Raw genomic sequence first — 12,826 nt, forward strand, 5'->3', positions numbered from 1 at the left:
CAGAAGCTCTTTCCAAGCCATGGCTGGAGCCAGACCAGGAGGGGCTAATTAAGTGCATACCCCATGCATGCTCCCCTACCCTGACTCCATCTGTTTCCTGGCTTCTCCAGGCATTTCACAGAGGTGGTATGAAGCTCACAGCAGGATTTGAGTTTGGCAGCACATGCTATGCCTTTTCCTGAGCTCTGAATGCTCTTTTTGCTGCCATAGCCAAATCCTCAGCTCCTGCTGTAAGAAAGAGAGACTAGTCACCTATTAGCATTATATGGGCCTGTAAAGTGTCAAAAAGAGTAGTGGCACGCCCCACTTTGTAAACAGCCCTGTATATCTACCTCCCTGTTATCTCTTCTTCCATCTGCTCTGCTGGTGACTTGAAGAAAATCCATTTAACACTTTAAGCTTTGCTCTTGTAGTAGGTTAACTGTACAAATCTTTTTAAGGGGAGCCTAAAAGTCTTAATATGTATTAGAGGAATTTTGTATTTCTGTTGGAGGTACAAGCCATCTAAACCAGTGATTTCCCTTCCGTATGGTGAATGGTACGATGTGAAAAAAATTGGCCAGATGGAATTTATGCCTGTGAAACGTTTTCAGTTTTGGCTCTTTTGATTTGCTGTGTTGCAGGGAGATTGTGGACATTCATGAAAAGGAGAATGCCTTGGACGTTGTGACAGAAGACAGAGTTTATCACATCGTTGCAGAGTCGCCTGAAGATGCCAGGTATAAGAAAGAGTTTTGTTAGGTTTGTTCATTTGGTGCAGGTCTGGCGCAGCTACTCGTGGGAGAGCCTAGGAAACATAATCACATCCTTTTTGCTGGAGAAAAGAGGGAATTCATTCCTGAGTGTCATTTCGTGCTTACTGGGAGGTACCACACCTACTTTGGGGGCTCTCAGTTATGGCTACCGAGATGGTGGTTCAGCCTATTGCTCAGTCACAGGACTGCCACCTTCTTATGTGGCTGTGAGCATGCTGAATTCAAGGGTTACTTCAGGAGACACACAAAACCTTAATATAAACTGGAACGTCTAATAGCTGATTTATTTATTAAATGGAATCTTGAATCAAACAAAAAGTCTATTCATGTTGTCTGTAAATGATTGCGAGAGCAGCTGGGTTTTATCCAGGAGACAGAGAAAAGGCTGCAGCTTATCAGAGTCTGTAGTGTCATCTGATAAAATCTTCCCAGTGCAAAGCAAACAAATGACTCATGTCCTTCCTTCTTGGCGGCCTGGCCTGGCAGTGGGAATCAGTTGTTTAAGGGCAGGTTGGACAACCTGTTCTGGCTACGCAAAGCCAAGTTAAGAGGTTACTGTCCCTAGCTGCTCATGTCCTGCCACTTTTCCCATTCTTACCAAGGCTTCTGCTCTCTCAGCCCAGCCAGTGTAACTGTTTCTCTGATCTACTTTAATCTGATTCTGTGAAGTTATAGGGTCTGTTATTTCATTTGGATGTAGAGAGAGGAAGGGGGAAAGTGTTTGGACACAAATAGATTAACAGAAATAGACTAAAGAACAGACACATGAACAAGAAACAGGCAAATTCAAGGGGCAGCAGCTGAAGAAACAATAACTTCTTAGCCCAGAACGTCCACAACTGGAGTAGTCATGCCCCAGGATAACACTGCAGAATTGCTAGGGCAAGTGTAAAACAAATGTGGCCTCTGTCAATGCCCTGTCAGTCTCTGTTCTGAAGGAGAAGAAAACACCAACACTTGCACTAGCAAAGGGCAGATCAGCAGATGTCGTAGGCTATCCAATTTGAGAATCCTCCATGAAGTCTAGATGTTTGCAGATCTCACTGGAAGCTGCAGATAAGAATCCGCTTGTTCTGCAACAGAGATTAGCCTCCAGATATGTCTGTACTTCACAGAGAAATAACTCCAAATTAACTTATAATAAAACTCATGATTAATTGACAGCCATATGACTTTCAAGTTTATGAGCAGATCAGAGAGAGGCTAGTTAAGAAGGCTCCCAGGCGTCTCTAGGACTCTAGTCCAGGAAGATTCCCAACTGACCCTGTCTTTACAACATCTATATGCTCTTCTCAGTCTGCTGACATGTGCTGCCTGGTAAGGCCACTGCCTGCTTACAGTTCCTTGAATAGCAAGTAGAAAACTGGTTTTTGTGGGAGCAGCTGTCAGTGGGTTGAAGAACATGTGCAGAATTTTCATGGATAAATAAGGAGGAAGACGTTAGGGTCTGGTATGATCAGCCCAAGAGGTATTTTGTAGCATAGTCCTCAGGAAATTGTGAATGAAGAACTATTCCCACAGGCTGCTTTTCAGGTTCCTTGATCATATTCTAGAGCTAGCTTCACTACCCAAATCCTAACTTTGAGTCTGTTTCGATTGCCAGTGGTTGGTTTAATGTCCTGAGCCGAGTACACAGTGCTACGGCACAGCAGCTGAGGGAAATGCAAGATGAACAGGCCAATCCAAAGAATGCTGTGGTGAGTTACTGTGCAACCAGTCTGCGGGCATGCTTAGAACCCTCTGTGTTTAACTGTTTTGTGCATGTTTTTCCAGCACATGCAGTGCTGTAGTTCATGAGCAGTATAAGAAAGTTGGACAATTATTATAACGAAACAGCAAAGCTGATAGAAAAGAGGGTAAGTCGTGGGGAATGTCGTGGTTGTGGTGGGTGGCTCAGATTGATCACCAATAGCTCTCTTTGTGTGGAAGAGGAGGGCTGCGTTGTGCAGATAAAACGTCTTTGGATGGGATTATGGGACTAGTCTGGGTCACAGTTACTCCGGAGAGAAGATATGCAGTTGGGAAGAGCTATGCATTTATGTATTTTGCTAGTATTGAGATGCTAGCAAAAGGTTATTTCAGACCTTCCTAATGCTTTCTGGAAATTTGTAGCTTTTTTTTTTCTCCAATGCTGTGGAGCCCTTGCACATCTTATGCTGTTTAGGGAGCAAAGATGACTCACTCGTGCCTTTCCCGTATGTTCATTGCTACTCAAGCTGTTGGAATTCAGAAGAATGTTTTCAGTTCCAATCCTATTCACAAAAGAGAATGTCTGTAATTTAAGATGTAAGCCGTTCCTGTTATCTGTGTCTTTCTCACTGTACAGGGAACGCTGGACGTGGGGCTTATCGACTCTGTCTGTGCCTCAGACAATCCTGATAGGTAGGTACAGCAACTTCACCATCTCCTAGATCAGAAACTCTCTAACATATTTTTGTGGGTAGGCCCAGGTTTTCTTTGCGGGTTGCATTTGTTTAAACTCCTAAGAATTTATCTCCAAACAAATAAACATAACTGAAACTGAAGTCTTTAGCTTGTTTCAAGCTATGTCACTTCACAGGCATGAAGTTCCCACGTGTATTTTCTTTGAGCGAAAGTTTCTCCTTTTCCTCTTAGAAGTGGAAACAGCGTAATATCAATGGCAAGAAATTACAGTCTTACCTATTAATACTAAACAAAAATTTCTAGCAAAACCAGAACTTTGAGCTTTTCAACAGAATAATTTTGAGTTAATCTTGTAAATTTAGGGGACAGAAACAGCATTGTGGAAGAGTAATGGATGAATTTAGACATTTGTACTCTTGAAATCTTTACAACAGAGCACAGACCTTTAGTTCACAGACTGGTTAGTTTCAGAGAAGAGACTGCGGGACGTTTCATATCACTTTATGTTAACATTTAATTATTTCCTACAGTGTTAACAGGTTCAGCCAGGGCAAAGATTCTTACTACAGTGCTGAAGTAAAACATTAGTTATTAAGTTATTTACCTCTGTGATCTGCTTTTTTTTGCACACAGGTTGCCGGGACTTTGGGTTACTAGTATAGGAAATGCACATCTTGGTAGCAGACTTAAGATTTCATTGATCAAAATGTTTTAGCCAGTTCTCAGCCTGGGCTCCTCATAGTTAATCTGTATCCCAGTAAAAAACTAGGCACAAATAGTAAGCTGAACAGCCAAAATTTCACAGAATCGCAGAATGGTTCGCGTTGGAAGGGACCTTAAAGATCATCCAGTTCCAACCCCCCTGCCCTGGGCAGGGACACCTCCCACTAGACCAGGCTGCTCAAAGCCCCATCCAGCCTGGCCTTGAACACTTCCAGGGATGGGGCAGCCACAACTTCTCTGGGCAACCTGTTTCGGTGCCTCACCACCCTCACAGCAAAGAATTTCTTCCCGATATCCAATCTAAATTTGTTCATGTATCTGCTGAGGTACACTCTTCTGGAGTATAAGTGTTTGAATCAACATAAAACAAATTTTGAGGAGAGTGCTTCATTTTCAACTATGGTTTTTATGCAGCCTATTTTTAAGTTTATGCAATGGCCAGACAGTTGCTTGATTTGCACCTTTTACCTTTTGTTTCATACTTGCGTTTTACTTTTCAATTTCTTTGTTTTCTCATAGAAATCTGTGTTTGCTTTCAAAGTTTTCTGAGTCTGTCCTCTTGGAACTGGTCATTTTTATTCTTCCATTTTCCTGTAAAGCATCAGTTCTGTGCATAATTGTCAATATTCTTTTCGTAGTCCACATTTGTCTGTTGCAAGAGAAGGACAAAGTCATCTAAGAGGAACATAACAGTTTTTCCTCTGTTTTGTCAGGATCATCCTTTTTAAAACAAATCTCAAACCCACCTTAGCTGACTCTGCTGGGACCTACATTTGCTACTGCATCACTGGTTTTTAATAAGTACGAGGAGAATGGCCGTACTAGCTCAGCCCAGTGGTACTAGCACTAACTCAGTCCGATCAGAAAGCAGAACAAAGTCCTTTGCTTATGAACCCAGACATTTTACAGCTGGTCATTAGCTAATTAATGTTTTCTAGTCTTTGGAAATAGCTTTTGAAAGATGTTTAATTCCATTTATCTGGTCTCTGCGTTCATCAGCTTGCAGACCAACTGCACAGTAGTTGCCCTTAAGTGGTTCTACACTTCTCTGTAGCTTGTATTCAGAGAATCTTTCTGCATTGTTTATGGGAAGGTAGAGGACATGGCTTTGGGTGTGCTGTGAGTTGAAATATTTGCATGGCTATGACCAGTTTTCATGCTTTTATTTTCTGGCAGACCAAATTCTTTTGTGATCATCACAGCAAACCGAGTGATTCACTGCAACAGCGACACCCCCGAGGAGATGCATCACTGGATCTCCCTGCTGCAGAAACCAAAAGGCGAATCTAAGGTTGATGGCCAGGAGTTCCTTGTGAGAGGTAAAAGGAAATGCATGCAATTACAGCATGTGAAACTCATCTTCTGTTTATAATCTGAGGGGGAGGTTTGATTGTAGCTCATCCAATCTAGGGTTTAGCTGCTCCCCAAAACCTGTCATTCTCTGCCCCTCTCCACCTCCCTGCCTGCTGCTTGCCATGTCCTGTGTTGTGCTGGCACTGGCTTTTAACAAATTCCTTGTTAGGTGGATTCAGAAAGCTAAAGCTGGAAAAAAATAAGGCCTTCTTTTGTGCATTCAGTTTTCTGATGTTGGTTCTGTAGCCTATTTCAACACGTCCAGCAAATGCCGTCAGGGAATAGGAGCATGGCTGCCGTTTAGGAGCAGCTGGCTTAGTCTGACTATAACATGACACTGCAGCTTTTGTGTTCAGAAAGCTCTGTTCCTTCTGACACCTGTCATGTAGAGTGAGAGGGAGAGAGATCTTTGTCTGCTGTCCTCAGCTAAACAAACTAACCTGATTATGGTAGACATAGTGAGGTAAGAATAATTCTCTGAGGCTGAGCAAAAGATTTAAATTGTATCTCCAGTTAGTTGGAGATGGAGGAGCTGATGCATGAGTAGTGATCACACACATATTACAAACTAGTCTCCCATTTGTCTCAAATATTTTTAAATTTCCCTAGTACTTTCAGCCTATCACATGCTCTTAAATGTACGGAGACACTCCTGATCCAATCTGTGGAAAGCAAATGCATGAGCAAATTGCCTTACATCTTCCAGAAAGTGTCTATGAGGGAATAAAGGTCTGAAAGTGGTTATGGCAAGGCAGGAGGATGGGAAGAAAAGGGTCACCAAAAAGGGGCATAAGCATTCCATCCTAATCTTAAACATTTCAAGGAGACTGAATGATATAAAGCAGGTTATGAGACAACAGTTCAAGTACCTTAAATTCAAAATACTTAATTGCAAGGCAACGGTTCCTTTTATCGCATATTGTTCATTAGTGAAAGAAAAAAAGGAATGCTCCTTTGCAAAGTCAATGTATGCTCTGCACTTCACAGTAAGATACGTGTGTGACAGTGGTGTAGCCACAAAGGCATGTGTTCGGGAAGGTCTGTCTCTTTGTCTTTTCTTTATATGGAACCTCTGGGCTCATGGGTAGGGCCGGTAGCTCCCAGCAAGAGCCTTTTCCAGAGAGGTGGATTTCCAATCCCAGAGTTAAGAGACCCACCAGGCAAGAGACAGGACTGTTGTAGTGGTGAAACCATTGACATGTTTGTGTTCCTGTGCTAGGCTGGCTTCACAAAGAGGTTCAGAGCAGCAACAAGATGTCCTCTCTGAAGATGAAGAAACGCTGGTTTGTTCTGACAAACACTGCCCTCGATTACTACAAGTCGTCTGAGCGCACAGCTGCCAAGCTTGGCACACTCGTGCTCAATAGCCTCTGCTCCGTAGTGCAGCCCGATGAGAGGGTTTTTAAAGACACAGGTAAGAAGAAGCAAGCAGTAGTGAGTAGAATTTCCATGTGTGGAGTTGCCTGAAGAGGGGATGGTGCAGGAATGTAATGGTGTGTCATATTGAGGAGGTAGACTTGATGTTATCTGAGGCTCTGTGTCTGGCTGCAAACATCTTTCCCCACAGAAACTCTAAGAGACTTGCAAAGGGCCAGAGAGTAGGGTGCAAGTGACAGAAAATCCCTCACACCTGACAGAGATACACAGTGCTGATGTTTTTTCACTGAGTAGTGTCACTAAGTGTTTCCTGGATAGGGAAAGGGGTATGAGTTCTTATAGCTGACACTGTAATTATCAGTCCATCTCTGTAAATAACTGTCATTTTGTGGCATGCCCCCCATTTGTCTCTGGGGTCAATGTTATTCTCGTAAATAAGAGCAATGGCATACACTGTAAGTCTTGTTTGTAGCATCACTCAAGTTGTTAGAAACAAAAGATGACAAGGGCCTATGTTTGCTTTCTGTGCAGTTCTGGGAAGGCAGGATGTGGCATGATCCTGCATTGCTTGCCTTAGGAGTTTGGGAGGGAGCTCGAGTTATGAGGCAAAGGGTGAATCCCCCCGGCAAAGAAGACGAAGACTTGAAATACTGGACATTTGAGTAGTGAAGTTACTTGGAATATTTTTTAAAAAGGCTGAAAGCTGGAAGTGTTTATTAAAGTGAGATGAGAAGAAATTTATTCTGTTCATTTGCAAGAAATCATTAACTTTTTTTACCTCAACAGATGTGTAGGGCTGCCTTTATCAGAGTGAGTTGTCATCACCCTGACCTGTTCTCTCAGTTTATGTCAAACACATTATTTTTAAAAGTTATGAGAACAGATTTGGCAATCTGACTGGGTGCTGTGTTTAGAGTGGTCATTTCCTGAGTGACAAATAGCACAGTGTTGGCTAACCCTGCCAGTGAAAGTGAGCTGCCTGGTTGGCACAGGAGTATTCATGTTACACTACAAGATACTTGTGTCTTGGAAAGCTGTCTTTGTACCAAAACCTGGGTTGGGACCTTCCTGCTGATAAATATGTTTTGGGAACGGGGGACATTAATGTCTACCTAGTCAATTTTAACCAGACACACTATATGTTGCTATCAAAGCAGCGACGGTTTTCCTCAGCCAAGTGCTACAGACAAAAAAAGAAGATAACATGGAAGCAAGTTTCACCTTCCAGCTTCTTTGTTTCTCCACAGGCTATTGGAACATCATTGTCCATGGGCGAAAGCACTCCTACAGACTGTACACGAAGCTGTTGAATGAAGCTATGCGCTGGGCCTCTGCCATTCAAGGTGTCATTGACAGCAAAGTTCCCATAGAAACACCTACACAGCAACTCATTCGTGACATCAGGGTAGGTGGCATCATGCTCATTCCCAAGTGAGCTGGGAGCAGCCAGATCACCACTGGCCTTACCCAGTCATTGCTGAGAATGTGGCAACAAACGGGGTTGCTGTCTTAGGGGGGAAAAAAAAGAAAAGAAAAGAAACCTAAATGACTGTGCAACTAAATAATCAAATCTTAGGTGAAATTTATTTTGAATTAGCATGTTAACTGATCTGCATAAGTCTAGGCTACCACTGCTATGCAATTACAAATTGCATGCAGGATTACACCATCAAGTATTTGCAAATCCTTGCTTCATCCTTTCCTCTCCTGGGCATCCTCCGGACACAAATATAAAAATTTCCATTCCTACCAGCCATATGACTTTGCTGTAACCTGAAGTCCTCTTCATACCTAAGGCTTGCATGGTTAAATAGCAGAGTACAGAGTGGAAAGAAAATGCCCTTCAAAATAGCAGAAATTGTGCCACTGTAGCAGGAGTAATTTTTGAAAAGTCTTCGTTCCAGAAACTGTAGCAAATTAAATGTAGAATCACGTTAGAAGACACACCAAAGCATATTTCAGAAGAAAGGTATATGTAAACATACACATTGTGATGAGCTGTAAACTAAATGCCATTAGATAGTAACTATTCAGGAAGGAAGAGCTGGGAGTGACTGTGGAGAATATTGGAAAACTTCAGCGCAGGATTCAAGGACAAATGGAACATTAAGTACTGTTAGGGAAGGAATATAGGACAAAATGTGGAAGAATTTGATGCCAGTGTGTATGATAGTGACAGGCCCAGATTTTGAACACCGTGTGCATTTTGGTTGTCCGTTCTGTAAACACATGTAGTACAACCAGATAAATTCAGGGAGGACAGGCTCATGGAGGATCTGTGGTCAGAAAGTCATTAACCATTTGCTGTTGAAAGCTTGAAATATATACCAGGGAGGAATCGTGCCATACATGCCCATTACATGCCTGTATTAGGTATCAGCCACAAGCCACATTTGAAGTCAAGATCCTGTGCTTGGTCACCTTTCGTACGACCCAGCACGGCTGTTCTTATGTTTTATTTACAGAAATAATGTAGAGTAATTTTTATATGTGAACTATGCTTTGGTCACCTAGTCCCTTTATAGACCTCCAGAAACTTCGATAAACATGGTTGAGCTCGAACCTAAATATATAAGGATATCCTGTGAAAGACTGTCCCCATTTGAGGATAATTCTTTTTTTTTCTTTTTCCCCCTCAGGAAAACAGCACAAACTTTGAAGTAGTGGAACAGACATATAGGAGGAACCCAATCTTGCGATATACCCAGCACCCTTTGCATTCCCCATTGCTCCCACTACCGTATGGAGATGTTAGTGTCAGCTGTAAGTATTTTACCTGTGGGACAGAATCTGCTCGCATTTAGAGGATCAGTGTGGAGCCTGAGCACCACAAAAGTGGTCTGTAAGCTCTCTCTACGCAGGCAAAGTCCAGCTGGGGCAGTGTAGCCCGCAGGGTTCAGACAGAGGGAGCAGTCCCTTTCTCTACCTGAAATGTATTCTGTCTTAGGAACACTGAATCTTAAAGTAAATGGGGGCAGATAGTTTATCATCCAGCTGGGGGATGTGCGGCCTGTCATCCTTGAGCTGCAACTGGGTTGCAAATGGCTCAGTGGAAATCCTACAACAGGATTCCATCACGCAACTGGCACTGGGATAGTATTCATACAGAAGCTGCTGTAAAACCAGGCTGAATTAATCCTTTCTTCAAACGCTTCAGGAACATGAAAGAGCTAGACTGTCTGATAGGCTACCAGAAAACCAAAGTGATTTGCTGATGATTCCAGACAGGCATACAAAAACTGAAAGCTGCTGCTGAAGACCTATAGAAGAATCTCTAATGCAGAGCGACTGGGCCACAAAACCTTTTCAGAAATTAATTTCCATCTGGATATGCAAAGCAATGTATATGGGAAAAGCAGCAATGGGTCTGAGTGATCTACTTCTGCTTAGGAAAGTGAACACAAATTTACATAGCTTTATGAAAATGGCAGCTCTTGTACCAAGCACAGAAACAAAACAGCAAATGCAAGGTTTTGAAAGCTTAGAAAAGGAAAAATAAAGTCTTTGTGTGGCTGTATTGATGTATCATGCACCTGCACCTTGAATACAGGATACAGCTTGGCCTTCTGCATCTTAACAAAGATACAGGAGAAGTAAAAACCTACCCAAAGATGATCAAAGGCACAGAAAGAATTGCCTACAATTAAGAGACTAAATAGAGCAGGACTCTTCAGCCTCAAATAGAAGTTTTTAGGGCTTAGAGGACTATCATGGAGAAGGTGAAAGGGGAGTAACTGCACACTGTCTCTCATAATACAAGGATTAAATTAAGTGACAGGTTAAAAGCCCAGAAAAAAAAATAATTCTGAAATACAGAAAAGTTACAGAGCAAGTACTTACGCTGTGGGACTTACTGCTGTAGGGATGTGTATTTGTATTGTACAATTAATGCATGGCCACTGGAGAAGCAATGGCTGCATAGGAGATTCAGAAGGACCTATAGTCCCAGAGATGCGCACGGGAGAATGCAAGCCTGCAGCAGTATGGTAGTATCACATACTTCTGAGCAATTCAAAGCAGACATTTAGGTGCTTAAAAGACATAACGAGTGTTGGTGTAGGCATTTTAAATCTATACAATAGGTAAAAGCTGCATCTGCAGTACACCAATTTGCCAAAATTCTGTGTTGGCTCGGGGGTCAAAGCTGACATGGGCACAACAGAGAATTTTGGAAGTACGTAAGCCAGGCTTCGGTGTCTGCATTCAGGCACATAAAGGCTTAATTGCATTAGTGACCCTCTGCTTTATAGCTGCTCTCAGGTGAGGAGATGACTTTCTGCCACCCCTTCACCTGTGTCTGCAGATGAGGCACCAAAAGCTGTCTCTTGGCACCTCATCTGCAGACACTGAAGCCTGGACTAGATTTCAAAGCTAGTTTCTTTTAAAAACATTACTCTGCTTTTCTGCACAGGATATCCAAAAATGGATTTACAGTGTTGACAAGTGAGATGTTGGCAAATACTAATTAAAACTGCATTTACACATTTAACGGGGAAGCATTACAGAATCACAGAATCACAGAATCTTAGTGGTTGGAAGGGACCTCTGAGATCATCGAGTCCAACCACAAAAAAAAAAAAAAAAAAGCACCCACCTACTAAACTCCACACCCACAACCCCACACACAACACTCCACCACAAACAATAATCTTGGGCACTAGAGCATGCCCTGAAGAGCCATGTCTACACGTTTCTTAAATACCTCCAGGGATGGTGACTCCACCACCTCCCTGGGCAGGCTGTTCCAGTGCCTGACCACTCTTTCAGTAAAGTAATTCTTCCTAATATCTAATCTAAATCTCCCTTGTCGCAGCTTCATACCATTTCCTCTGGTCCTGTCGTTATTCCCTTGGGAGAAGAGCCCAACCCCTGCCTCTCTACAGTTTCCTTTCAGGTAGTTGTAGAGGGCAATGAGGTCTCCCCTCAGCCTCCTCTTCTCCAAACTAAACATGCCCAGTTCCCTCAGCCTCTCCTCATAGGACTTGTTCTCCAGACCCCTCACCAGCCTGGTGGCTCTCCTCTGGACACGCTCCAGCACTTCAGTGTCTTTCCTGTAGTGAGGGGCCCAAAACTGAACGCAGTACTCGAGGTGAGGCCTCACCAGTGCCAATTACATTTAAGTTCAGGAGATGAGCTAATGCTCGGGTTGCCGTCCTTCTGTGACAGACGAGTACAGTTGCTAGTAGCGTTGCTGGGCTGGTAGAGAATGAGGGAGATGCTCACTTCTTGTCACCTTTGTGATCGTTCCCCAGTGCAACAAGAGAAGGGTTACAGCAGCTTACAGGATGAAGCGGTGAAGATCTTTAACTCCCTTCAGGAAATTGAGACAGTGTCTGACCCCATACCCATTATCCAAGGCATCCTGCAGACCTGCCATGATTTAAAGCCCCTCCGCGATGAAGTGTACTGTCAGCTCATCAAACAAACTAACCACATGCCGCATCCCAACAGTACTGGGAACCTGCACCACTGGCAGCTGATGTCATGTATGAGCTGCACCTTTCTGCCCAGTAGAGGGATCCTGCGCTACCTCAAGTTCCACCTTAGAAGGTACCGTCCTCTTCATTTGCAGCCTGTTTCCTTCCTCTCTCCTTATTGTCCACTCCTGTTGTACTTAGCTTTGTTGCCCTCCTCCTGTGCAAACATCTTCCTGTGGTGTTGCAGCCTCCTACCTTTGTGCACAATTAAGAATTGTGCTCACAGCCATTCTCTTGTATTCAAACTCCCCCCTTGACACCCATCTGTTGTGTCAAAAGGATGTGGAAAGTAAGGCTGCCCAAACAGAATACCGTGAGACTGTGTTAAAAGTGGATTTACAGCTGATGACCTACTGCTTACTAATGTCCATATAAACGTTCTCAACCTGCAGGAAAGGTGAGGACTGTACTTTCATACACCATGAAATAAGTACCACCTTGCAGCTGCCACAGGCAAAATGTGTACTGTGGAGCAGTAGATATATTGTAAATCCAATCTATAATTTTTCAATATTTGTTTGTTTAACTAGGCACGTAATCCTTACATTTTGTATTTCTGATCTGCTTTAACCTCCAATTTTTATGAATTCAATCATTTACATTTCTTCCCAATTCACGTTCAGCATCTAATGCAGCCTTCCAAAGCAGTCTGCATTGGGGCTGAGCTGTGCAGCCATGTAGCCGCACTCCATTCACAAATGATGAGAAAGATTGATAAAATCTATTTGATTCCTTCCAAGCTAGGAAAGAGTGTGG

The 12,826-nt window shown here is 43.0% G+C and overlaps 1 protein-coding gene across 1 annotated transcript in view; it reads left to right on the forward strand.

The window, feature by feature from the left end:
* LOC128912274 (unconventional myosin-X-like) overlaps nt 1-12,826 on the forward strand; it is an 88,092-nt gene that overhangs the window by 66,034 nt on the left and 9,232 nt on the right. The window contains exons 28-35 of the mRNA XM_054207756.1: nt 624-719; nt 2,359-2,452; nt 3,082-3,137; nt 5,040-5,182; nt 6,436-6,630; nt 7,841-7,998; nt 9,233-9,356; nt 11,846-12,143. Coding sequence (XP_054063731.1) covers nt 624-719; nt 2,359-2,452; nt 3,082-3,137; nt 5,040-5,182; nt 6,436-6,630; nt 7,841-7,998; nt 9,233-9,356; nt 11,846-12,143 — 1,164 coding nt within the window. The remainder of the gene's footprint in view (nt 1-623; nt 720-2,358; nt 2,453-3,081; nt 3,138-5,039; nt 5,183-6,435; nt 6,631-7,840; nt 7,999-9,232; nt 9,357-11,845; nt 12,144-12,826) is intronic.

The sequence above is a fragment of the Rissa tridactyla genome, chromosome 7 (assembly GCF_028500815.1).
Source record: "Rissa tridactyla isolate bRisTri1 chromosome 7, bRisTri1.patW.cur.20221130, whole genome shotgun sequence".
In the NCBI taxonomy this organism is placed as follows: Eukaryota; Metazoa; Chordata; class Aves; order Charadriiformes; family Laridae; genus Rissa; species Rissa tridactyla.